The sequence below is a fragment of the Dermochelys coriacea genome, chromosome 8 (genome assembly GCF_009764565.3).
Source record: "Dermochelys coriacea isolate rDerCor1 chromosome 8, rDerCor1.pri.v4, whole genome shotgun sequence".
Taxonomy (NCBI): domain Eukaryota; kingdom Metazoa; phylum Chordata; order Testudines; family Dermochelyidae; genus Dermochelys; species Dermochelys coriacea.
In genome coordinates this window covers 150,800-170,121 of record NC_050075.1, presented here as the reverse complement: position 1 = coordinate 170,121, position 19,322 = coordinate 150,800, and the positions used below count along the sequence as shown (strand labels likewise).

The window sequence follows — 19,322 nt, the reverse complement described above, 5'->3', positions numbered from 1 at the left end:
TTCTTCTGCTATCAGAATTTCCTTGACAGAAAGGAACTTGCATAACTTGTACCCAAGAGTTATCCTTATGCAACAGCCTCTTGTCTTTCTGTTACACTGAAGAGATGTTATCCTCATGTAACAGAAAGACAAGAGGCTGTTACACCCAAGAGGAGTTATCCTTATGCAAGTTATGGAAGACTAAACTTGTCCTGTGGGTTTGTATCTTCTAGGGGGCCAAGAGCAAAGCCAGTCTGCCCAATTTCCTGGATCATATAATTGCTTCTGTGGTGGAGAATAAGAAGACATCTGATGCTGCAAAACGAGCAAGTAATTTGGCTGATACACAGAGAGAGGTGAAGGAAATGGTAATGGGATTAAATGTGCTGGATCCCCACACATCCCATTCCTGGCTCTGTGATGGAAGGCTCTTGTGTCTTCATGACCCCAGCAACAAAAACAACTGGAAGATCTTCAGGGAGTGTTGGAAACAGGGCCAGGTAAGAGAAAATAAATAGGCAGGTTTTCTCATTGGAGACCCTGGTGCGGGTATTTTGAAAGTAGTATTGCACTTATAGCCTGTGGGCTGCTTTAAGCTCTTCTACTGCTGCTCTTGAAGGTCAGTGACTGCAATTTTATGTGAAGTATAAGGAAGGGTATAAAATAAAATTGAATTTTGTGGCATTCCATATGACTATTTGAGAGGAATGTTTCTTAACATATATAGCAACAGATGCCATTAGGTGAGAAGTGTAGATTTATTTAGTTACATAGACCTTGCTTCCCTGGATCCATTTGGGATGGGGAGGATGTGGAATCAGACTAACCTCCAAGGACAGCTGCACATTGTCTGAAACTGAAATTTTATTTGGTGACTTTGCCTCTTAATCGCTCTTTTGCTTGATGTGCAAGGATTGTATTTATATGTAAAAGGAAGCTGATTTCTGGTGCCTTTCTTCTGTGTGGTGTTGACCAAGAATTTCCCAGTTCTTGAGAATGAGAGAGAGTAGGCTGGATGTGCAATAAATTTGGCAAATCATGGAATGAGCACTTGCCTTTCTTTCCTCAGCCTGTGCTGGTCTCGGGAGTCCATAAGAAGCTGAAGTCAGAGCTCTGGAAACCAGAGGCCTTCAGCCTAGAATTTGGAGATCAGGATGTTGATCTGGTGAACTGCAGGAACTGCGCTATAATTTCAGATGTGAAAGTGCGTGACTTCTGGGATGGCTTTGAAATCATTTCCAGTAAGTGCAGGCTGATGGCAGAGTAGCACATTTCATTATTTTACTCCTTCCCCCCCCCCCCCCCATGGTAGATAATTTTTTTGTGTGTTCTAACTGATTCCCCTCTTGCTGTAAAGTCCATGCCGCTCCTTAAATAACTGTGGGGCTCACTACAGAGTGGATGATGGAATGGTGGAGAATAAGGTTAGGCCCAGGCGCATCTTGGCCTATCAAATGATTTCAAACAGCAGATAACTCAGGTTTACAGCAGTGTGTATTGATGCACCTGTCAGAGGATCAGTATCAAAGGAGGTCAGTACTCTAATGTTCCTGTTTAGAGACCATGGGGGATGTCTTTCAATTTCTCTCCTACTGTTTTTTGTCTTTACCTCTTTCTTCTGTGCTGTTATAATTGCTTCTGAGGAAAAGCTAAGTAGAATTTAGTTTTACATTTCACATTGATAACAAATCTCACTGCCTCCATTTTTGCCTTCCCCGGTAATAAGTTCTCAAAATGTTGGCTCTGCCGCTGTCTCCCACATTTCATCCTTGAGGCTGGCTACTTCAGAGCTCTGGAGGAATGTATGTAGTAGTCAAGGCATATTGGTGGAGGACAAGTGTTTGAAGTGGCTCTCTGCTAGTTTCTTGAATACCTCCTTCAGATGTGGGAGGTTTGGCAACAGGAAGGAATTTTCAGTGTAATTTAGATCCTGAGATGATTTCTTGGGCAAACTATGGTATGTTGGCAGCAAACTGTAGAGAGGGAATGGTATTGTCAGAAGGGGTGAAAGGTGCTCCCAGACATCTTTTTCACCTGACAAAATGGGCATGCATTCATATCACAGCAATTCTAAAATGTCCTACTCTATGAATATGCTGTATTCTGTGAAACGGGGTGGTATGCATTCCAGCTGGTGTTCAACATATTGGTTGCTACCTTTTGAGTAAGAGTATCACCCAGATGTATGATTGTCTAAGAAGCACATTACTCGTTCCTTGCATTGGGCAGAGAGGATTTTGGGGTGGGTTGGAAGCAGTCCAAGTTGGCAAAAGTGATATAGGATGGGATTTTCAGTCACTCAACATTGACCTAAATCTGCTGCTGTTGAAGTCAATGGTAAAACTCTTTGACCTCAGTGGAAGTAGAATACGGGCGAATGATTAAGAAAACTCCACCTTTCAGGCCCAGAAAAGTTCTGCAGGGTGAGATTTAGCAGGTTAGAGGGATCCCTCAGCCAATGTTTTGGGGGTGTGGTGTGTCTCCCTCTTTTTGATTAGTCAAAATTTCTGTTTTTGTTTTGTATATTCTAGTAGTGCCTAAGAGCCCAAACTGAGGTCAGGGTCCATTGTATGCTGGACAATATACAAAGTCTCTGCCTGAAGGAGTTTACAATCTAAATAAATAAGACAAAGGGCGGTGGGAAAGAATGTAACATGCTGAGTAAAATTTGTCTGTCTCTTGCAGAGCGTCTGAGGTCAGATGATGGGCAGCCAATGGTACTGAAACTAAAGGACTGGCCTCCAGGGGAGGATTTTAGAGACATGATGCCTACGAGGTAAGTGAGCTGAACAGCAGAACCTACAGGATCCTGTGTTACGCTTGTGCTTATTCAGCAATATAGTTTTACTGGTGCTGTCGTCCTACTCATGTATTCTCTGCTGTTCCTCTTTAGGTTTGAGGATTTGATGGAGAACCTCCCTCTCCCAGAGTATACCAAGAGGGATGGCAGACTGAATCTGGCCTCTAGACTGCCGAGTTACTTTGTACGGCCTGATCTTGGTCCCAAAATGTACAATGCATATGGTATGTGTAAAAAGGTCTGGAGATGGCCCTTTTTTTTTTTTTTAAACTATTCTTTACCACATTGTGTATATCCTTTGAGCTGTGTCCAGTGAATAATTGGAACATACAGAAGCTAGTGCAATGAACTGTCCTACAGTGCATTAGCTTATATCATAGTGTTGGTCTAATAAGACACTTGTGCCTTTAAATTTGCGTATTTTTTTCTCCATAAGATGCCATGTATATTTTTGGCTCCTACTGTGCATGGTGATAGCTCTTTAGAAATGTGTGTAAACTAGTATTAATATATGCAAGAATAATAATGTGTAGCTTTAAGAATCCGAGGGGAAGCTGTGTTAGTCAGTATCCATAAAAACAATGAGGAATCCAATGGCACCTTAAAGACTAACAGATTTATTTGAGCATAAGCTTTTGTGGGTAAAAACCCCACTTTTTCAGATGCAAGAAGTGGGTTTTTTACCCACAAAAGCTTATGCTCAAATAAATGTTAGTCTTTAAGGTGCCACCGGACTCCACGTTGATATGTAGCTTTATATTCTGTGATTGTTAATGCACTAGGAGGATCTGATGACCTCAGTATTGAGAATTTAAGATACTTGTCTTGCAACCCCCTAAGGATACGTTTACTCAGGGAATAGCCCCATTGATTTCAATGGAATTACTTACATGCTTAAAAATTAGCATGTATATAAGTGTTTCCAGTATCATGGGCTAGAACTGTGTATTTATCAAACTTTTTTCTTAATTACATAAAATCATTGTCTCCCCAAAATGTCTTCAGTGTTAACAATGAAAAGTTTAGGCCTTAAATACATTAAAGAAGTTATTGTAAAGTTTTTTGTACCGTGTCCAAAAATTTCAAAAATAGCATAAAGTTGGGGTCCTGATCCCATATTTAGACAGAGAAGGGAGGGATTTTCAAAGCCACCTATGTGATTTATGAGCATAAGTCCCATTTCAGTCTACAAACACTGATGAAGAAATATAGCCTAGTTGAAGAACTTCATCTCTTTACTTGTGGAAGTTCAGTATATCAGAAGTGGGGTTTGGTTGCAAATATATCAATGGCTGTTCTCTTGACAAACACAAAACTGACTCTTATCACAGTAAGCATGTTAATGAGGCTCTGGGCTTGTTTTTTTTAGCATAGAAGAACATTTTTAAATGTGAAATTTCTGACTAGAAAAGAAAAACCTAATATCTGAAATCTCCACTTTAGAAATTTAGAACTATAAAGTAGAAAGAGTAAAGAACTAGCAACATGTAAATACAATCTGATTTTGACTTTTTTTAAAAAAAATTTTTCTAAAACAAAAAAAAACCTGCATGATTTTATCCACCCCAAAACTAAAGATGATTCTTCGAGCATAGCACATACCTCCGCCCCCACAAAGTAGCATGTGGAAGGAAAATACTGGCATAACTTGAAAAGTAAATTGCAAAGGTTTTGCTAAAAGTTTAACTTTGCAAGATAAATAAGGTGTAGGGTTTTTTATAGTTAGGGTAACTAACTATTGGAAGGAACAACAGGCTCCTAAGGATACAGTGGATTCTCCATCACTTGAAGTCTTTAAATCAGGATTGGTTGTTTTCTAAAATATATGGTTTAGCACAATCACAAGATACAAGCTTAAATCCAGGAATTGCTGGGAGAAATTCCATGGCCTGTTACATCAGAGGCCAAACTTCTAGCCATAAAATCTATAAACCACCTCTGTACAGTCTGAGAAATCAGCGTTGGATTGCTTTGTTTCTTTACCATAGTGACATCAAAAGTACCACATATAAAGGAATTAAAACGGAGGTTTACAATAATGCGGTTCCTTCCAATCTTTGTTTATGGTGCTTGGTGCTACTTAAGCAGTGGAATCAACATGATCTGAAGGTCACGTTTTTCAGTATTTTGAGAGAATTGTCTTAAATGTTGCTTATACAGCACCCAAAGTGTTCCAGAAACTGTACAGTGCTTAGTCTAATCAGGCAATGTAGAGATGGAGGATAGGCTGCAACAAAAAGCAAACTGATTAGCAGTGAAGGCTAACTTATTTTGTCTGATTTTCATTATTTTTATTACTTTTTTGTTAACTTCTTGGGTGGATGGGGAATGAAAGGAGATGGACAAATTTATTTAAAATACTGTTTTAAATTTTAAAACAGTTATCAATATCTTTTTCCTCTCTTAGAATGAGTTTGTAGGACTCTCTTTAAATTGCAGTTCAACTTTTGCAATAAAAGCTCATACATACTTCAGTGTTCTATGCTATTTGGATACAAAGGTGTTAGTAGAGAGCAAACTATGCATTTTGGTGTCTTTTAAAAATGAAAAAGCTAAAACATAACCAAGTGTAGTTTCCCAGTAAATAACTGAGTACTCGCTGTTTTACTGAGCCTAGTTATGAGCCCCAGGAAAATAAAAAAGGAATAAATATTCACCGTCAATCTACTATGAAGGTAGCATGAATACAGAAAATACTTATTAAAATTATTTCTCTGTGTTCATACACAGACCTGAAGAGCTCTGTATATGCTCAAAAGCTCGTGTCTCTCGCCAACAGAAGTTAGATTCAGTAAAAGATACTACCTCACCCACCTTGACTCTCTAATATCCAGGGACCAAAATGGTTACAACACCACTGCATACATATGCTTTTTTCACAGTTTTAAAGGAAAAAGGGGAAAAAAGCTTGAGAGATATATTTCAATTCTATAAATAGATGGCTATGACCTTTGCATGTTAGTCCATAAACTAAAAGTATACCTACTTCTGGGGGGGGGGGGGGGGAATCCTTTTTTCTTATCCTGCGTTGGCAAGGCTTTCATATCTAAAAATTTTAGAAACCCAGGTTTGAAAATTCTGACATCAATTCAGCTCTAAAATAGACATCAGAATAAAAATGGCCTGAATTTAAAAGGTGCTGAGCAACTGCAGTTCCTGTTCACTTCAGTGGGATTTATGCATGCACAGCACTCTTGAAAATCAGGTCACTTTTATTTAGCCTCCTAAATCAATATTTAGTGCCTAATTTCAGGCATCCAGGTTTGAAAACTTTGGCCTTCGTCTTTATAAGTGGAAAATAATTAATTTAGATCTTCCAGATTGCTTCTGCTCCAATATAAAAGACCATATATTGAGACCAATATAAAATTAAAAAGACCTCCTCCTCCTCCTCTTCCTAAACTGCATAGTTAAATCCATGTTCCCTATTAGATTTATCTTAAAAAAATGTTTTTTCATTAGTCACATTTTGTTGTAAAATATGATTGGTCTTCCAACGCTGTCATAATCACAACATTAGATGACTGTAGCAGTCCATCCAGGCAAATGTTCTAATGCCTGGAGCACAACAGGTGAGGCTGGAAACCTGTAAACTTTCTTCTTTGCAGGAGACCTAAAATTTGGTTTTAGCAGGTTCTGAATACCATGAATTACAGTTCCATCGTACCTTCTATTCCAGGAGTGGGCAAACTTTTTGGCCCAAGAGCCACATCATAGAATATCAGGGTTGGAAGGGACCTCAGGAGGTCATCTAGTCCAACCCCCTGCTCAAAGCAGGATCAATCCCCAACTAAATCATCCCAGCCAGGGCTTTGTCAAGCCAAGCCTTAACCTCTAAGGAAGGAGATTCCACCACCTCCCTAGATAATCCATTCCAGAGCTTCACCACCCTCCTAGTGAAAATTTTTTTTCTAATATCCAACCTAAACCTCCCCCACTACAACTTGAGACCATTAGTCCTTGTTCTGTCATCTGCTACCACTGAGAACAGTCTAGCTCCATCCTCTTTGGAGAACCCCCTTTCAGGTAGTTGAAAGCTCCAGGGTGGCAGCAGGGTGCACCAGGGCAGGCTCCCTGTCTGCCTGCCCTGGCCCCATGCCGCTCCCGGAAGTGGCCAGCACCATGTCCCTATGGAGGGTGGGCAGAGGGCTCCATGCGCTGCCCTTGCCTGCGGGTACCTCCCCCGAAGCTCCCTTTGGCCGCGGTTTCCTGTTCCTGGCCAATGGGAGCAGTGGGGGGCAGTGCCTGCAAGCGAGAGCAGCGCACAGAGCCCTCTGCCTCCACCTCCCCAGAGGCTGCAGGGACATGGTGCCAACCGCTTCTGGGAGCGGACCTGGGTGTCACGGGATGGCAATTCCGTGGGCCAGATCCAAAGGCCTGACAGGCTGGATGCAGCCCATGGGCGGTAGTTTGCCTACCCCTGTTCTATTTTCATACTGTGTAAATTCTTTCTTGTAATATTTTCCAAAAAACCTTGTTTCATAGGCAGGATTATATTTGCCTTAAATTGCTGCAGCTCACTGAGCCTTTGTAGTTAGATGTTCTTGTCCAATTATAATTTAGAAGTGTTTCTTGGGGAAGCTCATGTGCCCCTTCCAGTTTTAAAACCCACTGAGAAAAGATGTCTGTTAGCCTCCTGTCTAGAATCCTTAGCTAGCGTTAATGCCCCACTATACTAGGTGCTGTACAGAGTAAGGCCAGGTCTACGTGACAGACATATATCGGTATAACTATGTCGCTCGGGGGTGTGAAAAATCCACACCCCTGAGCAACATAGTTATACCAAACACCCCCACCCACCTCTGTGTAGACAGCGCTATGTCAATGGGAGAGCTTCTGCTGACAAAGCTACTGCCTCTCAGGAAGGTGGATTAATTACGCTGACGGGAGCAGCTCTCCTATTGGTGTAGTAGCATCTTCATTTGGTGTAGTAGCATCTACAGTGGCACAGCTGCACAGTACATGGAGACAAGCCCTAAGAAAATCCTTTCTCAGTTTACAGTTTAAAAAGACAGGACACAGAGTAGTGTGGAGAAGATAAACAAGCAGAGAAACAGCATGATGGTCTGCAAACTTCAAATCCATTAATTTGTTTCCTTTTTTTTTTAATTTTTGGATAAGGTTTTTTGGGAGGAGATTTCCTAAACCAAGATAAAGGAAAAAGGGGACACTACAGAGAGGAGGATGAGGGTACAGAAGAGGAGAGAAGGGAGGAAAAGGGGAATGAAAATGCAAGTACCAGTAAAGCGGAGGGGGAGAATTTTTGCTATGAGCACTGCCAAAGCAGGTCTCCTTGCTACAGCTGGGAACAAATGACCTGTAGATACACAAAGCTGCAGAGCACAAATTCAGACTTTTATCTTCAAAGAGTTAATTATCCCCCTTTTAAACAGGGACAGATTAAACTTCTAACATGCTGTTTTTGTACTAAACTTTTAACTAGCTTCCAATAAATTTGCAATTTCTTCATGTCTAGGAAAAATAAGTATGAAAAATCAAGCTTTTCAGTTCTGTTACTAGCTAAGCATTGTTGCTGGGATGATAGCAGAAAGCAAAAGTAGCACACATAGTGGGAAGCATTCCCACCCTCCAAAAAGAGGATGTTTGTTTTTGTAGGAATTGGATCTTGTTTTACAATATTAATCTTTTTACTCCCCTCTTTTTTTCATAGGGTTAATAACTGCAGAAGACAGGCGAGTTGGTACAACCAATCTCCATTTGGATGTGTCTGATGCTGTTAATGTCATGGTGTATGTTGGCATCCCCATTGGGGAAGGAGCCCATGATGATGGTAATGTTTTAGATAACTCTCTTTGGACATTTTGGGGTGAAGAAGGTGGTCTTCCATGGGTTGTTCAAAAGCCTTGAAATCTTGGCCAGCTATAAACTGCCTTGGCTATTTGGGCTGTGTCTCAGTAGACGTTCAGAGGCGTAGACAGTGGTCACTAGTCATTAATGCTTTTTCTAGGACATTACTATGAAAGTAATAGTGGTGTTGTAACTGGCTAGTTCTAATCCTTCCTTGGGGGAAGAAAGAAGGGTTACTCTAGTCTCAAATTGGAGATTTCTTATGACTAAGTTATCATGCTTCCTTCCAGTTAGCTGTTGACTAGCACAATGTCAAAGTTTATGCCGACTTCTGCATGTTAAATACAGGAGCTGTACATTCATGTGACCTTGTTCAGCTTTTGTGTGGATCCTCCTTTCAGAAGTACTGAAAACAATTGATGAGGGAGATGCTGATGATGTGACAAAGCAGCGAATCCATGAGGGGAAAGAGAAGCCTGGAGCACTGTGGCACATCTATGCTGCCAAGGATGCTGAGAAGATCCGGGAACTTCTCCGAAAGGTATGATGGTGATTGAAGGAGCTTATGGTCTAACAGGGTCCTAGAAAGGTTTATCAATGGGGGTGTTAAGATTCAAGTTGTCTGCTCCAGCTGACCCTCATGAGCACATATACAGATGCACCTACAAAAATCCCAAATGTTTCCCTCTTCTGTGAATGTGGTTTAAGAAAATGACATATACAGCTGGTCATATATTCAGTGACAAACCACTATCCTGCTGCTTGGATAATTTATACTTGTAAATCTATATGGGCACAATGTCACAGTTTGAGAAAACTGGGAATGAGTTTACACCCAAGCATGGAGGAAGTGTAAACTTTCACTGTAGGCTAAGACCACGGGGGTGAATGTGGAAGGGATACTTACTAGTATAGATGCCTTGACCTTAAAAGTATTTATGATCTGAGGTGGTAGTATCTCATATTGAAGTAGCTTAATATCGTGTTTGTCCCCAGTATGTTGGTGCAAAGTACTTTATGAGAAGTAGTACCACTGAACTGCAGTATCTTTGTATTAGGTTGGAGAAGAACAAGGCCAAGAAAATCCCCCGGATCATGATCCAATTCATGACCAAAGTTGGTATCTGGACCAGACCCTACGCAAGCGTCTTTATGAGGAGTATGGAGTACAAGGCTGGGCAATAGTGCAGTTTCTAGGAGATGCTGTGTTTATTCCTGCAGGTGCCCCCCACCAGGTAAATGTCAGGCTGTAGATGCCATAAAGATGATGGCAAGTGAATTTGGGACACTATAAAACTGTAGTAGTTTGGATATATAATTTGGCTCCTGAAAGAACTCTGAAGTAAGGCTGCTGTCTTGGGCTCTGCAGTTCTAACAATACAGTTCTACAGGAGTTATTTAATAGTGCTCAAGCATCACATTGAGCACAATATATATAGCTAAATAAAATTATGTGGCATATTGTGGCCAAAGTAATGGGATGAAATTAAGAAAGGGGATAGTTAGGATGCATGTTGGGGGAAAAAAAATTCTGATGTGGAGATCTCCTTAGGCCACTGAAGAGAATCCCAGGGAAGTAGTGAAAGCCCAATCACTTTGGACATCTAAATCTATGGTAGCTAAAATACTAGAGCAGGGTTTCCCAAACTGCGGTATATGAGGTTGATGGTCTGTCAGTTCACTTCACAACACCTTTTTTTAAGAAGGTAGCCTGTGAACCGACAAAGTTCACATGAGAATGTACTGTGGAGAGATGGGCCAGCTGGGATCCAGTAGGGTTTTTGCATCTCTAATTTAAGATACAATTCTGTGAATTGTCTTGCAGGAAACTGGAGTGTTTCAATCTTTTTGGTAGATGTGTGTGCAGGAACCTATTGTACATGGAATTCATTGGCATTAATTCTGTTTTGGGTCATTCAGTCTTGTGGTGTATCTAACATCTAATACTATTACTTTTTTCAGGTTCATAATCTGTACAGTTGCATTAAAGTGGCAGAAGATTTTGTATCTCCAGAACATGTAAAGCACTGCTTCCGCCTGACTCAGGAATTCAGGCACCTCTCTAACACTCACACAAACCATGAGGATAAACTGCAGGTAACTATCAGTCCATCCTGCGGGAACAATCTCTGGGTAGATCCTATATGTTGGAAGTTTTGAAGCCACTTCTGAACATGCATATGGCTAGTGAATCAGGAAAAATAAATACTTTACAACTTTGGAGCTTTTAATTTGATAGAAGCATTTCATATTTTTGGCAAAAATCTACATCCTGGGATTTAACTACCTAAGCAAAGGACTAGCACTAACCTCAAGTGAGCTGTCCCTGGAAAGTAACACTTTCATACTTGCATGATGGATCATATTGTTTGGCTCATAAATTATTAAGCTCTGATGAGGGGAAATGGCAGAAGACAAAGCCACCTTTTACCTTTGTTTCATCACAAGCAAAGACTGTTCTATTTATAATTGTAAAATAAATCACGATCCCCCAGGTAGAGAAATACTGATATAGTATATAGAGCTGTATTCACAAGTCATTGCCTATGTGAAATTTTAGTTTGTACTGACTTCGCTAGTGCTTTTCATATAGCCTGTTGTAAAACTAGGCAACTATCTGGATGAGTTGACGAACCCCCTGGAAGAACTCTGCATACCCTCAGGGGTACGTGTATGCCTAGTTGAGAACCACTGCACTAGACTACATTATTCTTCTGATACAATGATGCAGATGTGCAAGTGCATCCTTAGATGAGTAAGTTGACACAGAGTTAGTGAAAATAGAAAAGCTAGTAGTTGCATTCTTTAAAACCGGTGTCTTTGCTGGTTTGAATGGGCCTGATGTCTGTCTCTTAAAAGCCAAAAAGGAACTGGAGAGTGAACAGCTGTTGATTTGACTTTTCTTTGTGGCAGTAATGGCTGATCTTCATGAATTTATATATAGGGCTTGAAAAATTAATTAAGCATATAATCAAAACTAAACCTGTCAGCTAGAGCGGATACCAAAGATATTGAGTACATGTGTGCATGCTTTATAATGCAGTTATGGAAACTTAATAGGTGACTCGCCAGGGAAAGGGCACTAGGAAATTAACTATCCTGAGGCTTTAGAATCGGTAGTGTATGTATTCCTTGTTGCTCTTCTATTCTTATACTGGTACTTACTTTGCATTTTTAAAATGTTTGTTAAAAACTGGTTTAAACTGAGTTGCATAACCTACCCATTTCAGTGGTGAAGTTAACTCCACAGTTAGGAATAAAAATCCATGTATTACAAATGGAAAAAAGAGGAAATAGATAGCAGTCAATATACATTAGAAGTTAGAAAGGGTAGAAAATTGTTAAAGGAAGACATCGGGGAAAAATCCATTGCTGGCAGGGCTAAGAACAATAAGGAGTTTAAGTATATCAGGAACACAAGAAACCATAGAAATGATATAGACTGAGTACTAGATGAAGTAAAATTTAAAAACTAGGTGGTAATGTTAATAACACAGACAAGGCAGACGTGTTCAATAAACATTGCTTCCATTTTTTAAAAGAAGCAGGATGATGTACTCTTGGCATATAAGGATGATATACTTTCCAAACCGTTAATAAATCAGGATAATGTTAAACATCTAGTAGGGGATAAATACTTTTTTTAAATTGGCAGGCCTGAGTAACTTGCACACACAAAGCAACAGAGTCCTGTGGCATCTTATGGACCAACAGACATATTGGAGCATAAGCTTTCATGGGTGAATGCATGCATCCGACGAAGTGGGTATTCACCAACGAAAGCTTATGCTCCAATACGTCTGTTAGTCTATAAGGTGCCACAGGACTCTGCCGCTTTTACAGATCCAGACTAACATGGCTACCCCTCTGATACTTGCACACACAAGTCATCCAAGAGTTGGCTGAGACCGATCTGTGGCTCACCAGTGTAAATTTTAATAAATCTTGGCATACTAGGGAAATTTCAGAAGACTTGAAGAGTGATAATGAGTGACATTAATCCCTGACAAATGATGGAGAAGCTGATTTGGGAGTCAATCAGTAAAGAATTAAAGGATGAGAATATCATGCTAGTCAACATGATTTTATGCAAAATAGGTTTTGTCAATAAAAATTTTTCATTTTTTGATTATTAAGGTTTAGTGGATAAAGCAAGTAACTGTAGATGTAAAATACTTATCTTTGTAAGACGTTTGACTTAATACTGCATGATGTCCTCATTTTAAAAAAATTAGCATACACGATCAATAAAGCACATGTTAAATGTATTAAGAACTTGGAACCGTCTGACAGATCTCAAAAAGTAGTTGTCAGTGGAAAGTTATCATTAAATGAGGATGTTCTCTTGGGGTGCCATGCGATCAGTACTAGGCCCCAAGCTATTCATCAATGATCTGAAAATTAAATACAAAATCCCTGCTGATGAAAAACATTTGTGGAAGACACAAAGATTAGATGGATAGCAAATAATGATGACCATGATAGTCATGCAGAAAGATCTGGGTCACTTGGTAAAGAGGGTCCATTCAATTAGAATGCATTTTAATACACACCCAAATACCAAGTTATACATCTAAGAACAAGTGCAGGTAGTACCTACTGAATTGGTGGGGGGCAGACTGTATCCTAGAAAGCAGTGACTCTGAAAAGGAGCTAGGACTCATAGTGGACAAGCGACTTAACTAGGACATCTGTGCACTACAGAAATACAAATAAATTATTGTATGAGCTCCTAAAGTGATGCTGTGACAAAGAGGGCTAATGAAATCCTTGGATCTAGGGCTTTGGAGCAGAGCCTGGAGCTGGAGCGCGGAGCAGCTCTGGAGCAGTGGAGCTGCAGGTTTTTGCCTGGAGCTGGAGCGGAGCCGGAGCACAGCTCCAAAGCCCTGCTTGGATCTATAAGGAGTAGTTGAGTCGGACTAGGGAGGTGACTTTTTTCCTCTGGATATAGAATTTCTCAGACCCATACTGGAATACTGCATCCTATTCTTATGTTCACATTTTTAAAAGGATGTTGAAATTTGAGAGGGTGCAGAATAGAACCACAAAAATGATTTGAGGACTAGAGAAAATGCCTTACTGCGAGAGACTTAATGAGCTCCATTTTTTATCCAAAAGAAGATTGAGAGATGACTTGATGACAGAATATACAGGAGGGAAATACTGAGTACTAAAAGATTCTTTAATCTAGTGGAGAAATGCATAACAAGGAACAATGGCTGGAAGCTGAACCCAGACAAAAATTTGTTCCTAATTTGTAATTTTGAATTTAAAAGTGAGGGTGATTTAACTATTGGAACAAACTACCAAGGGTAGCGTTGGATTCTCCATCTGTTGACGCCTTTGAATCAAGACATGTGTTAGTCAAAACCTTGCACTCAATATAGGGATAAGTGGGTGAAGTTTATGGGTCTGTGATTTACAAGTCAGACTAGATGTTTTAATAGTCCATTCTGGCCTTAGTCTATGAATCTATGAATAATTTCCTCCTGATAACATACAACCAATTTGGGCAAGAGTTTAATATGAAAGACTTAATATTTTGCCTGATCTAGTGGCCTTGCAAGGAGAAGCTTAAAATCTAAAAAGATAATAGCCAATAAATTAATCCTGGTTTACCGTAAAGTGGATAAATAACATAGAAGTGCAGTTGTTTCATATTAAACTTTTCATGGAGTCTAATTTTGACATTTATATAACAGTGCTGTTTGAAACTTTGGGAAGCAGCTTAGGGTTTATTTAAGTTCAGCATTTTTGGTGTGAATCTCTCTCTTGGTCTCTGACGTCTTCATGTGAGCATTTTACATCTATTATATATTCAATCCCCAAAGTCTAGTAAATAACTGTTATGAAGCAGTTGGAGTCACTTGTGTTTGTGTGTGGATGCTAGATTGAATTGGTGGCCTGTAATATACAGGAGTTCAGACTGAATGATCTAGTGGACCCTTCTGGCCTTAAACTCTGACTTCTTGTTAGGGTGGACATGCTGTTCAGGTTTAAAAGTTCGTATTAATTTTTTTTTTCCTGTTACTTACAGGTGAAGAATATTATCTACCATGCAGTAAAAGATGCTGTTGGCACACTGAAGGCTCATGAATCCAAACTGGCTAGGTCTTAGGAGTTGCTAATTCTCTCTCTCTCTCTCTCTCTCTCTCTCTCTCTCTCTCTCTCCGCCCCACTCCCGGTGAAGTAAGCCTTTTCTTATAGTACATACAGGGACTGCACATGATTGCCTCTGCAGGAGCAGAGGCCTTTCACTAAGAGCTGGTGTGGTCAGTATTACATACACCCTTCAGCCACTGTTTCTACACTGCCTCAATATTGAAGGTCTGATGGAAGATCACACTGCAGAATTCCTTATTCTAATGAAAGGTGCCGTGTCCCTTTCCTGTGGCCTTTTGCAAATTGGAATTGCCTGGAAACCATGTGGTGTTCCTCCATATTATGATTAGAAGTGGTATAAGAGTGTGGACATTTTTCCTCATGCCTAGTTAGTCTCCAAGAAGTTACAAGGAATGTGCTAGAGGTGGGGTATCCTACTGCAGACCTAGGTAGATAGCTTCTGAATGAGTGTGATCAACAACAGTCCAACCACAGACATACACACAATCCTCCCTAGTGCGATACAGGACAAGGAAAAAGGATAAAGCTGTTCTTCACACACCCCTTCTTGTAGCCATTTCTCTATACACTGTAGAATTACAGATCTACAGGGAGAACCCACTGCTTTTCCCAGGAGGCTCCAGGAGTAGGAGAATTGTTTATTTAGTGAAAAACTAGGTTTGTAGTGAAACAGTTAATATTTCATGAAAGTAGATATTTTTAGTATTTTTGAAATATCACAACTGTTACTGGATTTACAAGGAAAGGCACATTACATTTAGTCTTCCTTTCAATAAAATCAAGAAATGATTTATAGAAATCAGTCTAAAATAGCACAAAATCAGCCAAAGGAGAGCAAATAGAAACTGACTCCTCACTCCCTACAGATTCCACAAAGTGAGAAGTAAAACAGGACATGTATTTTGTCTTGACATGGAGATGTTGTCCGTCTCCCCCTGCACTGGTAGCTCCGGGCAATATTTCCCCAAGTACCAGTGGTAGCTCGGGATGTCTGTCATTTCCCAAAACTGAAGGAAAATTAATTATCAATATTGGCTTTGTCCAGAAATATTTTCAGTAAATTCAGTTTGGTAGAACTGTATCCAGAATTAACTAAATGTCAGCATTGAAGCGATGATTTCATTGTCCGGGTCCATGGGGAAATGTATCTACCTTATGCCCAGCTGTACTGTAGTGCCACCTGCAGGCCTGTTAATATGTTCACTTTTTAAAATAAAAGTCATTTACTGTACCACTGGTCCTTATCCCTTCCTGCCAGTCTCGGCTGCCTCAGCTTCCACAATGATCAAACCACACACAGCATGGTTCCAAGCACCATTCTATGCGGGGAGAAGGGGCATGCACAGGGGGGCAATCCTCCATGGTGCCAGCTGGGCTTACTAGCACAGCACCCCTGCACTGCTTATGCCAGGCTCAGGGGCTGGGTGCTCCATCTGGCCAGATCCCAGCTGAGAGGAAGCAGGGGGGCCAGTCACAGCCCAGATACAGCCTGGGCTCCAGCTCCCTACCCTACAGCTAGAGAGGTGTGGTAGGGCAGGACAAGCTGCCTCCCCCATGGGCAGAGGGCAAGGTCTACCCCTGCAATGGGCCTGAGTGGGTGCAAGGCCACCACTGCACTTGGCAGAGGGGGGTACTGTCAGTTCACGGGGTGGAGCTGTTACCAGGTGAATGGCTCCGGAGAGGCATCATGACTAGATGGGTCTGGGGCAGTGCTTGTGACCATGAAGTTCATCCTCCTGCTTTTGGCTCCACCTTGTCACTGCCTCCTCCATGTTCTGTCCACCCCAGTCAGGCCAGGTGGCTGCTTCCACCCTCCCCGCCCCCCCTTTCTTCCCTCAGTCAAGGAAGCTGCTCCCTCATCTCCCTCTCAGGCTGGGTGACTGTCCCATTTCCTTTTCTCCCGTTACCTACCCCTCCGGCCCACACGTTCAACCTGTGCAGCCCCCTGGCTCACATTTGCAGAAGGATGTGAGTCATCCTGTGTGTTTCCATGAAGAGTCCTGGTCTGGGACAACATCGCTTCTCTCTACACTGCTTGCTGTATTCCAGGTAGGTGGATGGTAGTGAGTGCCTCATCTCTGACCTGTGTCTGCCTCCTCTACATACCCTTCCCTTCACACCTGCTGTCTAACAACTTCTTGGACTGAGGGCAATGATTAGAACATTTAGGACCATGGTCAGAAACAGTCACATCCCTTACCATGCCTTGCTTGATGAATCACTTTGAAAGGGACTATGAAACTGGCTAGGCATGATGGTCTGGTCTTTTGGTGATTCCAACATCTATTTCTATTCTCCAGTGTCTATGGTGTACCAGTTGTCAGAGACTGTGCACACAAATCATTCCAAATTCAAAAACGCATTTAAAACATAACTCCACGTGAAAAACAGCTGGTATCGGAGGAGGATGAAGTTAATTCCTTAGTTCCAATTTCTTATTTGTGGGTCCCAGTTTTAGACAAAGACCACATTTTTAAATTAATAAATCTAAAATTAAAAGTTTAGGAAACTTCACCATAAATGAGTGAATTGTATAGCAATTAATGCATTATTTAATTTTTCAAATAAATTTGAATAATAAATACTTTGAAATAAATACTTTGGCTGTAAGTAACAAAATACTTATCAGGTCCCCCGCAAGTGACATGTTCTTGTAACTATTACTGTTCTTAAGTAAATGTCATTTTCTAAACTAAAGCATTATTCCTGAGCAATAAGAGGATAACCACAACCCCATTTCCATTTTGTAACTAGCTCTTGAATAAGGAATTAGGTTTTGACTTGACTACACGTGACAAAATACTTTGTGGTCTACTCAAGGAACATGTACCTGCAGCTGTTATGAAGTGATTAGAATATGCCACTACCAGAGCCAAAGTTTCATTTCTGGGCTAAACTTTTCCAAATATTGTACTCCTGATTCTATTTTTGTATTTTAGTAAATGTACACTATGCATGTAATATTCATCATTCAACCAGTTTTTTATAAAGCCAGCTGTAATGTTTTCTCAGAAATTTATGGATAATTACATTTTAATAAGTATATAGTACCCCTGGTTTGTCTTTAGACAAATTAAGAACAGGAAAAGTGGGTAAATTTATCATTTTACTTTATACAAGTATATACATGTATGTAGTTAGCTTCATCAACTAAATACATAATCTCATCAAAAATTAAATGGAGTTTGTATGACAATTTCTTTTCCATAAGCATGTTGACTGACATGAATTATAATCCCATTCTTTATTGACTGACTTTCATATTCGCTTTTCTGTTTTGCCCAGGATTAATGTCAGGCTCGATTAATAGATTCCAAGACCAGAAGGGACCACTGTGATCATCTAGTCTGGCCTCCTGCATAGTACAGGCCAGAGAACTTCCCTGAAATAATTTCTAGAGCTATTTAGAAAAACATCCAATCTTGATTTAAAAACGGCAAGGATGTAGAATCCATCATGCCCCTGGTAAATTGTTAATTTTTTAATACTGATGGTAATTTACAATTGATCTTATTTCTAGTCTGAGTTTGTATAGCTTAAGTTTTCAGTCATTTAATAGCATTAAAATTTTCTATGCTAGAATGAAGCTCCCTTTGTCAAATGTTTATTCCCGATGTAGGTACTTCTAAAGTGTAATTAAGTCACCCCTTTACCTTCTCTTTGTTAAACTAAATAGATTGACTCTATAGGCATGTTTTCGAATCCTTTAATCATTCTTGTGGCTCTTCTTTGAACCCTCTCCAGTTTATCAATATCCTTCTTGAATTGTGGTCACCAGAACTGGGCACAATATTCCAGCAGCAGTCGCAGCAATGCCAAATACAGAGGGAAAATAACCTCTCTGCTCCTACTAGAGATTCCAATTTATGTATCCAAGGATCACATTAACCTATTTGGCCACAGTGTCACACTGGGAGCTCATGTTCAACTGATTACCCACTATGACCCCATGTCCCCAAATCTTTTTCAGAATCACTGCTTCCCGGGATAGTCTTCCATCCTGTAATAAGTACAGCCTTCACTCTTTTTATTCCTAAATGTTATACATTTACATTTAGCTGTATAAAAAGGCAGGGGGTCAAGTAGGTCTGAGCTCAAGTGGATAGATTCATAGATACTAAGGTCAGAAAGGACCATTATGATCATCTAGTCTGACCTCCTGCACAACACAGGCCACAGGATTTCACCCACCCACTCCTGCGAAAAACCTCTCGCCTATGTCTGAGCTTATTGAAGTCCTCAAATCATGGTTTAAAGACTTCAAGGAGCAGAGAATCCTCCAGCAAGTGACCTGGCCCTATGCTACAGAGGAAGGCGAAAAACCTCCAGGGCCTCTTCCAATTTGCCCTGGAGGAAATTTCCTTCCCGACCCCAAATATGGCGATCAGCTAAACCCTGAGCAAATGGGCAAGATTCACCAGCCAGATACTATAGAAAATTCTTTCCTGGGTAACTCATCTAACATCCCATCACAGGCCATTAGTCCTATTTTCCATGAATATTTAATTACCAAAATCATGTTATCTCCCATCATACCATCTCCTCCATAAACTTATCGAGTTTAATCTTAAAGCCAGATAGATCTTTTGCCCCCACTGCTTCCCTTGGAAGG

The 19,322-nt window shown here is 40.5% G+C and overlaps 1 protein-coding gene across 5 annotated transcripts in view; it reads left to right on the top strand.

The window, feature by feature from the left end:
- Positions 1-15,941, top strand: part of KDM3B (lysine demethylase 3B) — a 129,990-nt gene extending 114,049 nt beyond the window's left edge. For 2 of the 5 annotated variants that reach the window (XM_038413883.2, XM_038413884.2), the window contains exons 16-24: positions 213-479; positions 1,049-1,220; positions 2,665-2,755; positions 2,873-3,003; positions 8,451-8,570; positions 8,989-9,128; positions 9,646-9,822; positions 10,550-10,684; positions 14,625-15,941. In XM_038413883.2, coding sequence (XP_038269811.2) covers positions 213-479; positions 1,049-1,220; positions 2,665-2,755; positions 2,873-3,003; positions 8,451-8,570; positions 8,989-9,128; positions 9,646-9,822; positions 10,550-10,684; positions 14,625-14,705 — 1,314 coding nt within the window. In that variant the 3' untranslated portion in view covers positions 14,706-15,941. Of the gene's footprint in view, positions 1-212; positions 480-1,048; positions 1,221-2,664; positions 2,756-2,872; positions 3,004-8,450; positions 8,571-8,964; positions 9,129-9,645; positions 9,823-10,549; positions 10,685-14,624 lie in introns of all 5 variants that reach the window. The other 3 variants (XM_043520377.1, XM_043520379.1, XM_043520378.1) reach the window with 2 other exon arrangements.
- Positions 15,942-19,322: the final 3,381 nt, after the last annotated feature.